Here is a 19,870-nt window from a genome sequence, read left to right on the forward strand (position 1 = left end):
CATTCAACTTATTTTTTATGTTTTTCCTGATAAACTCAGTTCTCACTTCTGTCTAATACTCTCTTATATAACACTCTTATTTCTATCATGCATCCGGCACACCCTTCCAGACCCAAGCAACACCTCTTGCACACCAAGCAACACCTCTTGCACACCTAGGCTATTTCTTTATTATCTGTATACTCATTTTAATTATTATGATATTAGCCAGTTTCATTGAATATTCAGTGAAACACTTTTTCTGTATGATTCTTATTACCAGTTATTTTAAAATCTACTTCCAGATCAATCTAAATCTTGTTCTGTAATATTTGTTTCTCTTTAATAATATGTATATGCAGTCTAATACAGCAAAATAGTTTTGCTCCATTCTTTATTAGTAGTTCAGTTCAAGTGTTCTTCTCTTTATAATTCAGTTCCTTCTGGTTCTTTGTGTCCAGTCTTCAAAATCACATCTTTTTTAAAGAATTCAAAACAAAAGCATTTTCCCACACGAAGAATTCTTATAATTAATACCAAAATCTTATTTCAAATCCATTCTGTACCCTTAGTCAATTTTGTAATTTTCCAAATTAGATCTAAATGATCTAATCATTCTTTTGCTGTTTATTCCCGCCCCCTAGTTTTAAGTCCCTAAACTTGTATTTAAAACTTATTCTGCTAAGGATTAAAGGAAACTTTCTTGGTACCATGAAACTTATTGATCTACAAATCTGGGAGAAAATAAAAAGGAATTACTATACAAAAAGGAATTTATCACTATAAATAAAAAGGAATTACTATACAAAAGTCCCAATTTGGTTATCAACAATGGAAGCAATATTACACCCAAACACCACACATTTGAGCAAAATGAGATATGCAGAACTACTTGATGAAAAAGGATAATTAAAATCAGTTCAAGACTTGAAAATGCAAGGATTAAATTTGGAACAGTGGCCTTACTTACAAACTAGATACTAGTTACTTAAAACTAGATTTAAAAAAAACTGAAACAATGTGGCATATATAAGGAACAATTGGAAATAGGTAAATTATTATTAGGCTCCAGAAAAATAATGATTACAAAAATCTATAATCTTCTATTAAGAGATAGAATGGAAGAAGAAATGGTAAAAGAAACAATGATCAGTTGGGCAAGAAATTTCAGACACAATATAAAATTAGAAAAATGGAACAAATTATGGAAAAGAAATTATATATTTACAAGGACAGTAGCATTTAAAGAAAATTTGTACAAAATGTTCTATAAATGGCATTTGGCACCAGCGAGATTGGTCAAAATGTTTCCAAATTTATCACCCAAATGTTGGAGATGTGGCCATAAATTAGGAACATACTACCACATCTGGTGAATGTGCCCTAAAATAAAAAAAAATGGTATAAAATTAAGAGATGTTTGGATGAAATTACATTACAAAAGATAGAATTTAAACCGCAGCTATTTCTATTAGGAATAATAGACCCCAAAATAGAAAAAACTTTGCAATACATAATATTACACATATTAACGGCAACAAGGATTACCATTGCACAAGGGTGGAAACAAAATAACACACCATCAGGAAATAGTGATTGGAAAAATTTTACAATATGCAGAAATGGATAAAATGACAATGGAAATTAAGGAAAGAGAAGTTTCGGACTATTATAGTGTGTGGAATAAAATGTATAAATGGTTAGAAAAAAGAAATCAAAATAAGAATTGGGAAATTTAAGTTAATATTGCTGAAATACAGAACTATAAGTCACTAATTGTTAATCTCATAATATTATGTAAATAAATATAATATAAATATATGTATTTAGTAGAAGAATTGAACAAAAATAGAGAATATGTAAGTTAATACAGAAGGCTGTAAAAATAGCATATATTGTATTGTTATGTTTTTTACTGTGTTTTTGTCCCTGTTTTTTTCCTGTTTTTAAAGGTAAAAAGCTCAATAAAAACTATTTTTTTTAAAAAAAGAAACTTTTTGATCCAAAGGTTCCTAATAGCTGAAAAGCAGTTAATTCCAAAAATTATTGAAAAAAGAAATATACAAATGTTGCCCTTTAAAATGTTTGAGCAATGGCTTTCTCTCATCTTCCAGGGCTCTAATCCAGATGAGACTGCTGTTTTACAGTTTGTTCACAAGAAACACCTTTTTGGAATACTTGAGGGCAATCTTAATTGTCCTCTTGTCTGGAGAGGAAGTACAAAGGGCTGGAATATTTACCAGCTCTTCATTCTGCTGCAGTAATTGCCATTTGTACATGAAGACATTATGAAGGCAATATCAGATACATCACTACAAATGGGACATTCCTATATTGAAAGATAGCCTTATTTTTCTTAAGTATTACTTTAACTTTATCCATAAATACCCTTTCTTAATAACTAGAGGCTCGAGAGATAAAATATGTCCATTTAACTTTACACAGAATAATAAACTGAGAGATTTGCAAAAGATGACCATTATGAGAATATAAGCCATTTTAATGAGGCTACTGCCTCTGAGGGTCTTTTATAGTAGTGTAATAGCCCCCAAACACCATCACCTTCGTTTGTAAAATTATTTTGAAACAAAGACTGTGGCTGCATAAAGACAAGCTTTGATCTTGTTTACATTAGAGGAGGACTCTGAATTCATCCCTCAAAATAAGAAAACTCCCCTCCCCCAAGCTTTCATTACAGTACTTCACTACAGTCCCGGGAAATTTAAAACTGCCCACCTATTTTAAGGGATTCAGCATTTACGAAGGGAATGGGTTTTTTTTTTATTTTTAAGAAACACACTCGAGGCAGGAATGGACTTTTAGGATTCTTGCTTATGTAAGCAAAATCCTTCCTCTGACGGTGGCAGGTATGCGATCTGCGTTTGTTCTCAAGCTCGCTTTTGCCCGTAACCACTGACAAAAATGTGGTGCGCCGCCGCTTGCCTTTCTCACTCGACCTTAGTCATTCTTCGGTTGCTGCATTCGCTCCGGGCAGTCATTTAATACACTGGTCGCTCCACGTCCCCAGCCTTCGTCTAAATTTTCTATATTATAGCACGGTGAGGAACCTGCCCTTTACACGAGCCAAAGCGGTATTGGAGCTTGAAGCGAGCTTCGGACGACAGTATTGTCGGCGAGTAACTGTAACCAGTTTACTACAGCTTGTATTATTCCCAAAGCTTAGCTTAGAGAACAGGTGTTACAGCTCAGTTCTCCATTTCAGATCCAAGATTATGAATGCCGGTTCGGCATTATTTAACAGCTCTGTCTTTAGAAAAGAATTCCTACCCAGCGGAATGGGAGAGTATGTTACACTACTATAGCCTAAGGGCTATCATACAAACCATTTGTGAACGTTTTAATATCACGCACCCAACCTTGTGCTTACTCTATCTCTAACCCTTTTACAAATAATTTGGTCGACTCCTACATATGGGGGGTATGTTCTGGTGCTTTAATAATCAGCAGTTGCTCCTGATACGCTAATTTGTTTAAACTACACATCCGGTTCGTTGGGCCTCCGAAAGAAAGCACCTGCCTATAAATATTGCATTGCTTCCCTGCCTGGCAAACGTAACGTTTGTTATTCTGCAAGACATTCAGCTCCCCAACGGGACAGCAAACGAAGAGGTTGCCCTTGTCTGTGCCCCTTTCTCTTGGCCTCGGGGACGGAAGTTGCCTTTCTAGTCTCCTGGATGCCAGGGGAGAGCTAGCAATAACTTTCCACTCCGCGCTTATCCTCTTTTTAGACGCCCCGCGTTCTCACACAAGAGAAGGCAGGAAGCTCGGGACTCAGCTAGAGTGAGAGTCCGGCGTGAATGAAACACCGCGCGCCAACCAATTGGCCCAGCAGAGCAGACGCCCGCCATCTGCCCCACCGCCAGCTGCAATTTAATTGAGTTGAGCAGTTCTCATTCAAGGCAGCGCAAGAGCAACTTTTCAAAGCAACTATGGAGACCGGGGCTACTCAGTCCGGGGACTACAAACCCGCCAGCGGGTAAGGCTACTCCGAGGGGGAAGTACTTTTAAATAGGAGAAGAGTTGGAGATATGAGAAAGAGTAACGGGGAGAGGCTTGTCCCGGTTTTTATTCCTCTCGGCTGCAATTGCTTAGGGCGGAGTAGAGAACAAGTAGTGTATATCAGGGACATTTCGCACTCGGCGTTTTGACGAAGAAAAGCAGCCTTCGGATATTGCATTTTCAAGAGACAGTACTATTTTAAGGGTTAGCAGGTTTAGGTTCGTAGCGTTATTAAAGGTCCTCTCAAAAACCCCTTTGCGAGCCCTTTCCTGACCGCAATACTTCCAGCCCGTTCTGGGTTTGTACTATCTAAGCTAACTAGATATGTTAGCAAAAACCAGCAATACGCGACGTTCTCCAAAACTAAGGCGCCAGCGCCCCTTAAGACAGTCAAATCAGGACTCAGCTAGAGTGAGAGTCCGGCGTGAATGAAACACCGCGCGCCAACCAATTGGCCCAGCAGAGCAGACGCCCGCCATCTGCCCCACCGCCAGCTGCAATTTAATTGAGTTGAGCAGTTCTCATTCAAGGCAGCGCAAGAGCAACTTTTCAAAGCAACTATGGAGACCGGGGCTACTCAGTCCGGGGACTACAAACCCGCCAGCGGGTAAGGCTACTCCGAGGGGGAAGTACTTTTAAATAGGAGAAGAGTTGGAGATATGAGAAAGAGTAACGGGGAGAGGCTTGTCCCGGTTTTTATTCCTCTCGGCTGCAATTGCTTAGGGCGGAGTAGAGAACAAGTAGTGTATATCAGGGACATTTCGCACTCGGCGTTTTGACGAAGAAAAGCAGCCTTCGGATATTGCATTTTCAAGAGACAGTACTATTTTAAGGGTTAGCAGGTTTAGGTTCGTAGCGTTATTAAAGGTCCTCTCAAAAACCCCTTTGCGAGCCCTTTCCTGACCGCAATACTTCCAGCCCGTTCTGGGTTTGTACTATCTAAGCTAACTAGATATGTTAGCAAAAACCAGCAATACGCGACGTTCTCCAAAACTAAGGCGCCAGCGCCCCTTAAGACAGTCAAATCAGGACTCGGGAGGGTCTCTCCCCGCTTCTCTTCTGCGTTTCTTCACCCCGCCTCTTCAGCTGTTGACAGTTAAGGGTGGAGTTGGAGCCTGGCCGGCAACTGGAAGGGAGCAAGTGGGAGGCGAATCTTTTGCCTAGTTAAGGCGGCAGGAGAGGGCGAAGGGTAGGTCCTTTGGGGCGACGGCTGAGCCCCGCGTGCTGGGGAGCTTTTTGGCCCAGAAGCCGTCTAGCCTCGCTCCTGTGTTGCGCAGACTAACCAGTGATTGGGGAATTATTCCAAGTTTAGTGTTACCATGGCACCATAGTTTAAAGGATTCCAGCTGCAGTGCAATGTAGAATATTAGTTATTGGTGGACTAGGATGAAGGGAGAATAGTGTTTAAGTTCCTTCTTAACCACGGAAACTCACTAGGTGATTCTGGATTAGTCACTTACTTTACCTAATTAATTTTTCAGGATTGTTTTGGTGGGGGTAAAATGTTAGAGATTTCCATGCCAAGCTACCTTGACCTCTAAGAGGACAGTTAGTATATAAATATAAAAAATAAATACTGTAGATTAATAGTGCTGGATAGGGCTGATATGAGCATCTGGAAAAGAGTGTAGTAATTATGTTCCTCTGGTGTTTCCTAGTTGGAAACATTCCTAAAACCATAACTCTGTTTAACTATAAAAATAGACATGCTCCATATATTGGGTTTAGTTCTCTTGAAAGGAACTCTGATACTTAAGTCATACAACTATGAGAGAACAATTGACTCGTATATGTTTTATGACAATAGGATAACAAAAATACATGATTTGATATTGTACAAATATTAACTATATTGTTTAAATTATTAGAGGAGAGCATAAAATTAAAATAGAAAATTTTTAAAAGTGTGCACTAAATATTTTTAATAAACAGAAGACATTTAGCCAAGCTGAAAGCTCTCTTCCTTGTCCCTGTATTAATTTAGTAATTGAAAGAGTACCATCCATCTACTGTTCCAAATCATAAGGGTTTATTCATGGTTTAAAGAAGCCATGCCTTTTAATAATCAAAAGTTTAAATGTTAATAGTATTTATTGCCTTCTGTGTAAAAGTATACAAATATGTGACAATGTGAGAACACTTTGGAATGACTATAGTACTGATTTATTTATTTTTAAAACCATAGCCAAAGTACACCCATTTTTCAACAAGGCTTCCAATCTCTCTGATTTGACTGTGAAGTAAATATTTTTAGTATAAAATTCTACATTAAGCTTTAGTTTTCCAAATATTGCCTGAAGTAGTAATTTTGAAAAAGTGACCTTGATTTTATTTCAAAAAGCTTTAATGACTCATAGGCTTTTTACTTTTGTAAGCAGAAATATCATTTATACAATTATGATTTAATCAATTGAATTTATGTGCTAATTAGAATTATAAATTCTAATTAGAATTATAAATTCTAATTCACAGTTTCTAATTCATAGTGAAGTAAATTATTTGCCCATTTCAGTCTGGTTTACGTACTGTAAAGGAAACTCAAGAAGAAACACTAATTTATTACAGTGTTTGTAAATGAATTTTAAAGATTTTGAAGATGATTATCTTCTGCTAAATTAGCTTGCTTAACTGTGTTTCTGAAATAATCACAGTGCCTCAATTCATATATAAATATTAGGCTATGAGCCACAAGGTTTACAAACCATGTTATTGCCTACTGTGTGATGTCCTAGGCTTCTTTTTCTATTGCTATAGTTGAATGAATGTTCTTGCTCAATTTATAGCAATAAATTAACTTTTTGTTCTGCTCTTGTGCACAAAGATCTTTAAATATACTTGTAAATATATAATGATATATAAAGATCTATGTGTACACAACAGCAGAACAAAATGTTAATTCAGAATGAAAAAAAGCTATAGTTTTTAAACAGTTGAAAATTTAAATGGAATAAGATAATCTGTAGCATTTAGCCAAGATCTGCACTTAAAAGGTTTTTGGAAATCAGTAGAGCCTGAGGGTTTGTTTCTATGATTTAAACCTTGCAATATTTTATCCAACACTCATTGTGAAATCTGTAACAGAGTTATGGATTGTTGAAGTTAAATTGTATGTAAATTAAATATAGCTGTTTATGAATGTTCATACAGAAAAATGTTTGTTTTATGGACCTGTTAGAGATTTATGATCGCTAAAACTGAGCTAGATAGTTTTAAAACTGTCTTTGAGCAATGTTACTGTTCTTCTTTCCTGATGATAAATAATCCCATCCAGTTCTGTCTCTGCATTATAAAATGTTCTGAAATTAGCTGTGCAATTTGAAAACAGTTGCACTCCTTACCCTCTAGTGACCAGGGGATGCATTTTTAGAAACACAAATTATGTGTGCCATTGGTGTTAAAAGAAGATACATCATTTTAGAAAGTTGTTTATATGCAGAAAGTAGTTGTGTATATTTTTTTAAAAAAAAATCATAGTTTTTTTCTTGTGGCATATGTCAGATTATTAGAATGGTTGATTACTAGGTGTCTGCAAATTTTTAGAGAGATGTTTCATAAGGTGTATTTTTTTAAACAAAAGCATCTCTGAATTTTTAAAGTAGTTGCATCTTTTACAAAATTCAGATGGCTTTCTACTTCATGCAACATTTCTGCCAGTATCAGCAGAACAGCAACTTTGCATGCACGCAGATACGTAGTTACAGGTAGTCCTCAGTTTAACAGCAGTTCATTTAGTATTTGGCAAGGGAAAAAACCCAAGAGTTAGATACAAATTACTCCAGGATGCTAAAGAAAGGGGAGATTTGGGTTTACCTGACTTGAAATTGTATTTTGATGCTTGCTGTTTGGTTGGCTAAAAGAGTGGATTAATCTTTAGAATAAGAGGTTATTCAATTTAGAGGGCCACAAATTAAGATTTGGATGGCATAACTATTTATGGTATGACAAGGTTAAAGTAAATGTTGATTTTAATAACCATTTTGTTAGATGTGCCATTCTAAGAGTCTAGAATAAATATAAAACAAGTTTTTTTAAAAAAAGATGCTTCTCTGGGTGTCCCCCCGCCCCCCGAAAGCTTTTGTAAAGAAAAGAAATAGTAGCAAAGTCAGACTGTGGACTTATGGTCAAATAATATTTTTTAATTTTGGTAATCCTCAAACCCAAAGAGGAATTAGAATCAGAAGGATGCACCTGTCATTGGTTTACATATTAACAATTGAAAGAAAGGTTCAAGTAGATAAGAAGAGTTATAGGTTTGACTTTGTGAAAAATGAATTGGAAATCCTACTGCATGGTAGTGATGAACATACTATTGCTAAGGTTTATAAATTGTTATTGAATTTGAATTTGGAGAATGAGTAGGTAAAGCCAGGGGTGAAATCTATTTTTTTTTGTCACCGGTTCTGTGGGCGTACCTTGGTGGGCATGGCTTGGTGGGCATGTGACTGGGTGGGCGTGGCCAACTTGGAGTCACTCACTGTTAGAGCCAGGAGCTCACATTCTGATACAGAAGCACATTCTGTCTTTCACAGAATGTCACAAAAGCCAGGAGCTTCACAAAAGCACATTCTGCCTTTCTGAAGCCCCCAACGCTTTTGAGTTTTCCTCTGGCTTGACTGCCCAAGCGAACATTGGAGCCTTCTCTTGCCCTGCTCTTCATCCCGGAGGGCCGTGCATCCCCCCCTGCCAATCCACCGTACAAACCTCCCATCCCATTTCTGCAAAGGCACAGCCTCCCCCTTGCAGGGCAATCCAAAGAGGGGAGGGGGATGCTGCAGAAAAAGTTGCCTTCCACCTGCGTTGCCTCCTGTGACTAAACATGCCCAGCCGTGTGTGCTCTTTCCTCAAATGGGCTGTGCATGGGGCGCTTGGAGAGACCGCAAATAAGAGAGCTCTCCAACTTCTATTTTTGTGTATGTGTATGAGGGAGGGAGGAAGCGAGTGATCTGAAGCCGAGGCACCCAAACTTCTGGCAGCGGCACAGGTGGCTTCTGAGCAGCCCTGAGTCAGCCAGCTCCACCTGACCTACTCCCTGAGTCTTGCCGTTCTCGCCCCCCCACCCCATTCAAGCAGCAGCTTCCCTGCTCAGCCCCAACAAGCTATGCATCCATGGTGCCCGCACCAGCATCTCGAGAGAAGTAGAGAAGAAATGCTGCTGCTTGAGTGACGCGGGGGGGGGGGTTTGAGGAGAATGGCGAGACTCAGGGAGTAGGTCACGTGGAGCTGGCTGACTCAGGGCTGCTCAGAAACTACCCCCACCGCTGCCAGAAGTTTGGGTGCCTCGGCTTCAGAATGCTCCCTTCCTCACACACACACACAAAAACAGGTTAGAGAGCTCTATTGCTCGCTCAGTCTCCAAGTGCCCCATGCACAGCCCATTTGAGGAATGGGCATGCATGGCTGGGCGCATTTGGCTGCAGGAAGAGGCGCGGCACAATGGGGTTGTTTTGTTCATTGCAGTGGTGCTTTGGGAGGGCAGGCTGATGTCTGCAGCTGATAACTATAATGAATATGTCCACCTGCCCTCCCAAAGCACCACTACAGTGAACAAAACAATCCTATTGCTATGGATGATAGCTTGTCAGGGCTGAACAGGGAAGCCGCTGCTTGAGTGGGGGGAGGTGGCGAGTAAGCTGCTAGCTCCAGCCATACTTACCTGCCTTCCACGCTGCCTTCCTGGTGTCCAGCTTGCAAAGGCAGGCAAGTGGAAGCCCATGTGGAAGGCAAGCAAGCATGGCACGGCTGTGGGGAAAGAGCTAGCAGCTTACTGCCCTCCCCCCACTCAAGCAGCAGCTTCCCTTCTCAGGCCCAACAAGCTATGCACCCATAGCAATGGGATTGTTTTGTTCACCGCGGTGGTGCTTTGGGAGGGCAGGTGGATGTCTGCAGCTGACAACTATAATAAATATGTCCACCTGCCCTCCCGAAGTACGACCGCAGCAAACAAAACAATCCCATTGCATAGCTTGTCGGGGCTGAGCAGGGAAGCCGCTGCTTGAGTGGGGTGGCAGGGTGAGTAAGCTGCTAGCTCCTTCCCCGCAGCCCTGCCATGCTTACCTGCCTTCCAAGATGCCTTCCTGGCATCCTGCTGGCCAGCTTGTGAAGGCAGAGAAGCGGAAGCCCACGTGCTAGCTGCTAGCTCTTTCCCTGCAGCCCTGCCATGCTTGCCTGCCTTCTTCGTGGGCTTCCGCACGGGGTGAAATGCTCCCGGTTCGGACCAGATTGAAGCAGGGGTGAAATGCTCCCGGTTCGGACCAGATTGCCCGATCCGGTAGCGATGGCAACTGGTGGTTTGGAGAACCACTAGCAAAAATCCCTGGCCCCGCCCCCTTCTCCTGCTGAGCCGCGCCATCATCAGAGGTTGTTTTTTTTACTTACACTCAAGGGTCCTTGAGTGGCTCAGACTGCTAAGACAGTCTGTTATTAACAGGAGCTGCTTGCAATTACTGCAGGTTCAAGTCCCACCAGGCCCAAGGTTGACTCAGCCTTCCATCCTTTATAAGGTAGGTAAAATGAGGACCCAGATTGTTGGGGCAATAAATTGACTTTGTATATAATATACAGATGGATGAAGACTATTGCTTGACATAGTGTAAGCCGCCCTGTGTCTTCGGAGAAGGGTGGGATATAAATGAAAAAAAAACAACACCTTTTAAAAGCATTTTTTCTTCATCCGAAAAAATGCCTTTAAAAGTAAAAAAAAAAGCCTTTGATGATCCTGTGGCTCAGCTGGGATCATCAGAACCCTTTAAACTCTTTTTTTTAAACAACCTCTTCCGGATGAAGAGGTTGTAAAAAAAAAAAAAGGTTTTAAAAGGTTCCTCTGGCAATCCCAGCTGAGGTTCCTGATCATCACAGACTTTTAAAATCATTTTTTAACAATCTGTTACAACAACCTCCTCCCATGCCCACCCAATGCCCCCTCCCCACTTGCCTTATTGCTGCTCTTTTTGGGCTTGCAAAGCCATCCTTTCCTTCAGCTGCTGCAGTCAGTTGCATCAGCTAGCAACTGAATCTGCCTGCCTGCAATTGGGTAAGTAAATGGGGGTGGGTGGGTGGGTGGGAGCTTTAAAAAATAGTTAATTGGGTTTTTTTTTAAGAGTTTTTTTTAGACAGCGATTTAAAGTTAAAGAAGTTTTAAATTTAGCTGCTTTTATCTAAGACAGGGGTCTCCAACCTTACTAATTTTAAGGCTTGTGGACTTCAACTCCCTGGTCCTCCACTTATGGCTGTTGTAGTGTTCCATAGTGATCAAAATTAGGATACTTGACAACCTGCCCGCTTTTACAATCAAAGAGTGTGCCCCCCCCCGCCTATCTCTGTTAAATGTGGTTTTAATATGAGTACATGTTATTGCTGTGATATGTTAGTAAGAATAGAAGTTTGGATCACGTATTCCTCAACTTACACCATTCATTTAGCAATTATTTGAAGTTATAACGATGCTGAAAACAGTGACATGACCAGTCCTTGCACTTACAACTATCACAGTGTCTCCATAGTCATATGACTGTGATTTGGAAACTTGGCAACTGTTTCATATGTACAATTGCAGCATCCTCCAGTCATGTGATCACTATTTGCAAACTTCTCAGCCAGATTACGACAAGCAAAATCAATGGGGAAGCTGCCAGGAGGTTGCAAGTTGTGGTTATGTGATGTCTTGCTTAATGACCATAGGTGATTTGCTTAATGACCATAGGTGATTTGCTTAACAATCATGCAAAAATATCATAAAATTGGGTTGTGGTCACATGCCTCACTTAATGATTGCGTGCTTATTGACTGCATGCTTATTTATCCTGAGGGTAGAACAAGAAGCAATGTGTTGTGTTGGATGAATGAGGAGGCAAGAGACGAATCATCAGCAACAACAGCTTTTTGATGCATGGTGTGAACCCAACAACTCGAACAATAGGAAAGCTCTCCTTTTATACTGTTCTGGCTGAGGCACCAGCCAATCAACAATGTGCTTTTTCCCCTCCAAAACGTTCCCTCAAAAATTCAAATATATAACACACCTCCCCTCCCAGAAGGCATAATTGCACCCAACATTTGCAATTACCTACATATGTAGTCACGCAGGTAACTAGGGTGTTCCCTGTGTCTAGTTGATCTCCACGGCTCCGTTTTAGGCGGGGAGTTCTGCTGGTCAGAGGTACTTCCTGTTCCTCTCAGCTCATCCATTGGGTTTTGTGGGATTGGATTAAAGGTGGTTTTTTTCTTCAGTCGGGGATGGATTATTGGCAGATTGTTCTTCGATTGGAGCTAGCTGTTCGGGAGGCCGGCACTGGACACCGAAGTCCTCAGGTAAGTCCTCCGGGCTTGAGTTAACTGTGGGATAAATTGTTTGGTAGTCAGGGACTGGTTTGTTTGGTGTTTGTTTTTGCTTGGACTCTATTTGTTTACGTATTTGGTCAATTTGCCTTCTCCATATTTTTCCGTCCCCCATGTCTGTGATGTAGGACTTTGGGCCTGTGATTTCAGTTATGATGCCAGCTAACCATAAGGGTCCTTTGGCATAGTTTCTGGTGAATACCGGTGCCCCTACTTGGAAGCCTCTTGTCTTATTTCCTCACCCCTGGTAACTGTCCGGGGAGTAATTGGGGTTCAACCTGTCCAATTGGCACCAGAGTCTCCTTCCCATTAGCAATTCTGCTGGGCTGTGGCTCGTAGCTGTGCAGAGGGTGCCATGCTAGGCGGCTAAGTAGGTGTCTATCCTTTCCTGCCAGTCCCCCGGTCCCAACCGTGCCAACGCCTCTTTGGCTGACCTCACAAAACATTCTGCCAACCCATTCGAGGCCAGGTGAAACGGTGCTGACAGGGCATGGCGGATTCCCAGCTCTGCCAGGTATCCCTCAAACAGGGTCGTCAGGAATTGGGGCCCATTATCCGAAACTAGGGTATCCGGTAACCCATGTGTTGCAAATAGTCTTCTAAGGGTTTTGACTACTTCCTCTGTGGTGGTGGATTTCATGAGTATTATCTCCAGCCACTTTGAGAAGGCACTCACTACAATTAGGAAGATTTGGCCGTGAAATGGGACTGCGAAGTCTATGTGAATCTGGGACCAGGGGCCTCGGGGTTTCTCCCACTCTCTGACCGGGGCTGCTGGGGGACATGGTCTAGATTCTTGGCATTGGGGGCATCTCGCTACTCATTTCGCTATGTCATCATCCATGTGGGGCCACCAAACATAGCTTCTTGCTAGTCCCTTCATTCGCACGATCCCCGGGTGCCCTGCATGCAGCATTTCTAAAACTCTTTCTTGCAGGCTTAATGGGATCACAATTCAATCTCCACATAGTAAACACCCCCCGTGTTGACAGTTCAAATTGCTTCATTACAAATTGTTTAAATTTCCCGTGTCCCAGGCTGGTAGGCCAACCCCTATGCACCCAGCCAGTGACAGTTTTGATAATAAAGTCCTTGCAGGATGCCCTTGCCACTTCTGCTGAAGTAAGGGGGTCTGAGTCCAAAGAATTGATTAGCAGGGCTGGTCTGCCCAGGGTTGGGTCCAATCAAATCCGGCAGTGGGCACCTGCTTAGAGCATTGGTGTGGCTCAGTTTGCGGCTGGGGCAGTAGATCACTCTGTATGAGTATGCGGCCAGAAAAATGGCCCACCTGGTCAACCTTGGGGACATGGCCACAGGTGTGGGGCGGTCCCCCACCAACAGTCCTAGTAGGGGGTGGTGGTCCGTGATCAGTTCAAAGGTCCTTCGAAGAGATATTTGTGAAATTTTTTGACCCCAGCCACGGCGACCAGGGCTTCCTTGTCCAGCTGGCTGTAATTCTGTTCGGCGCTGGATAGGGTGAGGTAAAGTAGGCAATGGGTGCCTCTGACCCTTTTGGAAGTCTATGGCTCAGTACTGCACCTACTCCAAAAGTGGATGCATCGCAGACTAGGACAATTGGGAGTGTGTTGTTATATTGGATTAGTAGGCTGTCCTCAGACAGGAGTCTTTTGATAGTGGCAAATGTGGCTACTTCAGCTTTTCCCCAAATCCATGGTGATTTCTTGGCCAACAGCCTGTTCTGCTACGGTGGCCTTAAAACACAAGAATATGGAGTAAAAGTTCAATAGTCCAAGGAAGGCTTGGAGGTCCACTTTGTTCTGTGAGGTGGGGGCCTTTTGGATGGCTCTGACATTACTGTCTGTGGAGTGAATGTCTGCTTTGTCAATTCTATACCCCAGGAACTCGACAGTTGGTACTGCGATCTGACACTTGTCAAGCTTTACTTGAAGACCAGCAGTCCTAAAGACTGTTAGGACTTTCCTTAATCTGTACCCCAATTGTTGCTGGTTAGCTGCCGTTATCAACATGTCATTGAAGTAGGGAACTACCCCGGTATCCTCTGCAACAATCACTCCATCAGATTTTGAAAGAGCCCGGGGCTATGCTGACCCCAAAGCACAATCGGGTGCATTGGAAGGCACCTCTATGCGTTACGTTGGTTTGTGCTTCAGCCATGGTGCCAACTACTGGCAGTTGCTGGTACGTCTGCACCAGGTCTAATTTAGCAAATATTTTCCCAGGTCCTAGGGAGTGTCGGAGGTGCTGAATGATCGGTAATGGGTAAGCGCTCTTTTATAATGTCTTATTCAGGGTCGCTTTGTAATCCGCACAGATGCGGACAAACCCATCCGGCTTGACGGGAGTCACTATAAGCATTTCCCATTTTGTGTGATCTATAGGGACTAGTACTCCTTGTTTGACTAGTTTGTCCAGTTCCTGGTCAATTTTTGGCTTAAGAGCGAAGGTTGCCTTCCTGGCTTTTAGTCTAATTGGGGCAATCGTTGGGTCTAGTTTAGAAGAGATAGGGGTCCCCACATACTTGCCGAGGCTGCCTGTGTAAATGTCCCTGAACTCAGCTTCCCCCAATGGTGTGTATTCCGATGACTCCAGTGACTCTCATCCTGAGGGCTTGAAACCAGTCTAGACCCAGGAGGCTAGGAAGTTTTCCACCAACGGTGACTTGTAGGTCTTTGTCGTGTTGGCTGTAGGTCACTCTGATGGTGGCGATGCCTTCCATGGGGATTCGATTTCCCTGATAGTCTCGAACCCTTAGTCTTTGCTGTTGTAGTTTCCTCTTCATTTAGTGTGGGAGAGCAGCTTTTATGTTGACCCAAGTCATAATCGTGATTGATGATCCGGTGTCTATTTCCATCTCACGTGGCACATCGTTGATGCCAACTACGGTGAACATCTTTTCCTCTGGGCTGGCTGTTGCTTGGCCGATCCGCATCTGGTTGGATTTTGCGCCTCTTTGAAATTGGCCATTTGGATTCTTCCTGCGGAATGGCGGCTGCTGATTGGTTGGCTTCACGATAGCCCTGTTCTTTTGGTAGGACGGTTGGTTTGCTAGGCACACTCTAGCTAGATGCCCTTTTCTTTCACATCGCCTGCAAATGGCATCCTTGAAATGACATGTGCTTCCAGAGTGTGCCGCTCCACAGCCCGCGCATTTGTCTTCTTCATCGCACCCCATCCTTTCTGTTTTAAAAATCTCTTCATCCGAGTTGCCCTCGCTCTCGAGTTGGATCTCTTCTTGGTGTATTGGGACTATGCTTTATGGCGTGTTCGTTGAGTTTGGTCTCTGGAATGTTTTAGCGGCTTTTGTAGATAATTTGTGTGCCTTGGCTTTGTCGAAGGCAACTTGTAGCATTAGATTGGACTTGGCTAATAGTCTTATTTGTAGCCGAATATCTCTCACTCCGCAGATTAGTTGCTCTAGGAGCGCATCATCGAAGTCTCGATATTCACAGTGTGTTGCGGCCTTGCACAGGGTAGCTATGGCTATAGCTGATTGGCTCCCCTTCTCTTTGCAGTCTATGGCGGAATTCATACTGCTGCACCAACTTGGATGGCACTGGGGTGTAGTGTGCTCTGAGAGTAGCCTGAAGTACTTGCCAGGGTACCATCTGGACTGGAGTCAGTTCCGACAGCGATTCGGCTGTGTTAAATACAGCGGGACCGCAGTGGGTCAGAAAATATGTCCTCTTTCTATTGTCCGGTAGTCCCTGCCATCAACTGGCGTGGCTTCCTCGACGGCCCGGGAGTTCATGGCTTCCATGACGGCCATGGACCTGTCTCAATTAGTGGACGGCCCTACCCACATCGGGGGAGGCACTCTAGACCTAATTTTTGTCTCTGGCCAGTGGTTGAATGATCTGATTTTAAATGATTTAGTTGTCGAGCCTTTGTCATGGTCAGATCATTCTCTTCTTCGTCTGGACTTTTGGACCGCTACTCAACACTGCAGAGAGATGGAACCAATGCGTTGGTTCCGTACCAGGCGCCTGATGGATCCGGAGAGGTTCCTGACGGACCTTGGGCCGTTTCCTGAGGATCTGGCCCGTGGCATGACTGAAGAACTAGTCGCGGTCTGGGAACAGGCCGCGGCTGGGGCTTTGGACCATGTCATGCCTTTGCGGCCTCTGACCCGGCGTAGGTCTCAACCAGCTCCTTGGTTCTCCGAGGAGCTGAGGGAGATGAAACGCTGGAGAAGACGCCTAGAGAGTGCTTGGAGATCCAACCGTTCGGAAGCTGACCAGACACTAGTTAGGTCATATAGTAGGACCTACCTAGTGGCACTGAGGGAAGCGAAGCGTTCCTACGTTTCCTCCCTCATTGTGTTGGCAGATAACCACCCGGCCGCCCTGTTTCAGGTGACCCGTTCTCTCCTGCAACCGGAGGTGCGGGATGACCCATTACAAGGGTGGGCCGAGGAGTTTAACGGTTATCTATACGATAAAATCATTCAGCTTCGGGATGGATTGGATCAAAATTGGGTAGATCCAGGCGAGAGGTTCAAGACTCGTCTTGTTGAGACTGTTTGGGATAGTTTTGACCCTGTGACTTCCGAGGACATGGACAGGTTGTTGGGGAGGTTGAATGCCACCACATGTTTACTGGACCCGTGCCCCTCCTGGTTGGTGCTGGCCACGCAGGAGGTGATACGAGGCTGGCTCTGGGGGATTATAAATGCTTCTTTGTTGGAGGGGGCTTTTCCGGCTGCCTTGAAGGAGGCGGTGGTGAGACCCCTCCTCAAGAAGCCTTCCCTGGACCCAGCTGTTTTAGGAAATTATCGTCCGGTCTCCAACCTTCGCTTTGTGGTGAAGGTTGTAGAGAGTGTGGTGGCACATCAATTACCCCAATACCTGGATGAAACTGTCTATCTAGACCCGTTCCAGTCCGGCTTTCGACCCGGATACAGTACGGAGATGGCTTTGGTCGCGTTGGTCGATGAACTATGGAGGGACAGGGACAGGGGTTATTCCTCTGCCCTGGTCCTATTAGACCTCTCAGCGGCTTTCGATACCATCGACCATGGTATCCTGCTGCACCGGCTGGGGAGTTTGGGAGTGGGAGGCACCGTTTATCGGTGGTTCTCCTCCTATCTCTCTGAATGGTTGCAGACGGTGTTGGCAGGGGGGCAGAGATCGACCCCGAGGCGTCTCATGTGTGGGGTGCCGCAGGGATCGATTCTCTCGCCTCTCCTGTTCAACATCTATATGAAGCCGCTGGGTGAGATCATCAGTGGTTTTGGGGTGAGGTACCAACTGTACGCTGATGATACGCAGCTGTACTTTTCCACCCCAGGCCACCCCAAGGAAGCTATCGAAGTACTGTCCCAGTGTCTAGAAGCCGTATGGGTCTGGATGGGGAGAAACAGGCTCAAACTTAATCCCTCCAAGACGGAGTGGCTGTGGATGCCGGCACTCCAGTACAGTCAGCTGGGGCGAGTCATTGGCCCCGATGGAAAGGGTGCGCAACTTGGGCGTTCTCCTTGATGGGCAATTGTCTTTTGAAGATCACTTGACGGCCGTCTCCAGGAGAGCTTTTTATCAGGTCCGCCTGATTCGCCAGTTGCGCCCCTTCCTTGACCGGGATGCCTTATGCACGGTCACTCATGCTCTTGTTACCTCTCGCTTGGATTACTGCAATGCTCTCTACATGGGGCTCCCCTTGAAGAGCACCCGGAGGCTCCAGTTAGTCCAGAATGCAGCTGCGCGGGTGATAGAGGGAGCGGTTCGGAGCTCCCATGTAATACCTATCCTACGCAGACTGCACTGGCTTCCTGTTGTCTTCCAGGTGCGCTTCAAGGTATTGGTTACCACCTTTAAAGCGCTCCATCGCTTAGGACCGGGATATTTACGGGACCATCTGTTGCTGTCTGGTACCTCCCACCGACCTGTGCATTCTTACAGAGAGGGACTCCTTAGGGTGCCGTCAGCCAAACAATGTCGGCTGGCGGCCCCCAGGGGAAGGGCCTTCTCTGTGGGAGCTCCTACCCTGTGGAACGAACTTCCCCCTGGACCTCGACAACTACCTTAAGTTCGCCATGAACTTAAGACTTATCTATTCCGTCTTGCTGGACTGGCTTGAATTTTAATTTTTTAGTTGATTTTATGGGTTTTAATTTTATTAATTTTTATCGGGATTGATTGTATTTTAAAAAATTGGGCCAAATTTAATAAGTTTTTTAATGTATGTTTTTAGTATTGTATGTGTCTTTACTGTTTTTATCTTGGCTGTAAACCGCCCTGAGTCCTTCGGGAGAAGGGCAGTATACAAATTAAATAATAATAATAATAATAATAATAATAATAATAATAATAATAATAATAATAATTATTATTATTATTATTATTATTATTATTATTATTATTATTATTAATTTGCTTCAAGGAAACACTTGAAGTGGACCATATATGATCCCCACTTTTCGGTGGCTGGATCAAAGGGTGCTGGCAGCGTGTAGGCAGACATTCCTGTTGTCTTGTCCAGTCGATGCTGCACGGATACTCGTTGGGTTCAGGGGTGACTAGCTCTTTCTTCGGGTCTCTGTGCCAGCCTCGATCCCACCTTCGTCGCCAATGTTGTGTTGGGTGAATGAGGAGGCAAGAGATGAGTCATCAGCAACAACTCTTTAATGCATGGTGTGAACCCAACAACTCGAACAATAGGAAAGGTCTCCTTTTATACTGTTCTGAGAAGTCGAAGATATCTCATATGTCTTATTGTACTGTGAGTTATACAGAGTATGTAGGTCAATATATATTCTCCCCTTACTAGAGAGATTGCCAGGGAGGACAGTCGACTTTTATGTAGACTTTCTCCTCCAAGACTCAGATCCGGCTACCACACGTGCAGTGGCAAAATTTTGTGTCACTGCAATGTACACAAGAAAAAAATTGGTTACCGAATTATAGATATCAACTGATGCAACTTTTTGGAGATATATATAACAGTTATGGTAAAAATACATTTACTCACATACTTGATGGCTTTCAACACATGTAAATTAGGAAGTGATCCTATTGGTTGAGTTAAGGTATTTTAATTATTGGAATGGTATTATACACGATTGAAGTTAGTAGTATTTTAATTTTAAGTTACACAACAAGATAACTGGATTTTATCATAGATTTTATCTATTATGTAGTATTTTATTCTTGAATTTTTAATTGTATATTTACTGAGTGTTTTTTACTTGTTCTGGCCTATGGCTGTAATAAACTGTATTTCTCCTTTATACTGTTCTGGCTGAGACACCAGCCAATCAACAATGTCCTTTTTCCCTCCAAAACGTTCCCTCCAAAATTCAAATACATAACACAATGGGTGGAAACTAATCAAGGAGAGAAGCAACTTAGAACTAAGGAGAAATTTCATGACAGTTAGAACAATTAATCAATGGAACAACTTGTCTCCAGAAGTTGTGAATGCTCCAACACTGGAAATTTTTAAGAAGATGTTGAATAATCATTTGTCTGAAGTGGTATAGAGTTTCCTGCCTAAACAGGGGGTTGGATTAGAAGACCTCCAAGGTCCCTTCCAACTCTGTTATTCTAGTCTTCTATTGATG

The 19,870-nt window shown here is 43.3% G+C and overlaps 1 protein-coding gene across 1 annotated transcript in view; it reads left to right on the forward strand.

The window, feature by feature from the left end:
- Positions 1-4,400: 4,400 nt before the first annotated feature.
- COBL (cordon-bleu WH2 repeat protein) overlaps positions 4,401-19,870 on the forward strand; it is a 91,106-nt gene continuing 75,636 nt past the window's right edge. The window contains exon 1 of the mRNA XM_058183069.1: positions 4,401-4,606. Coding sequence (XP_058039052.1) covers positions 4,560-4,606 — 47 coding nt within the window. The 5' untranslated portion in view covers positions 4,401-4,559. The remainder of the gene's footprint in view (positions 4,607-19,870) is intronic.

Source organism: Ahaetulla prasina, chromosome 4, assembly GCF_028640845.1.
Source record: "Ahaetulla prasina isolate Xishuangbanna chromosome 4, ASM2864084v1, whole genome shotgun sequence".
NCBI classification, from domain to species: domain Eukaryota; kingdom Metazoa; phylum Chordata; class Lepidosauria; order Squamata; family Colubridae; genus Ahaetulla; species Ahaetulla prasina.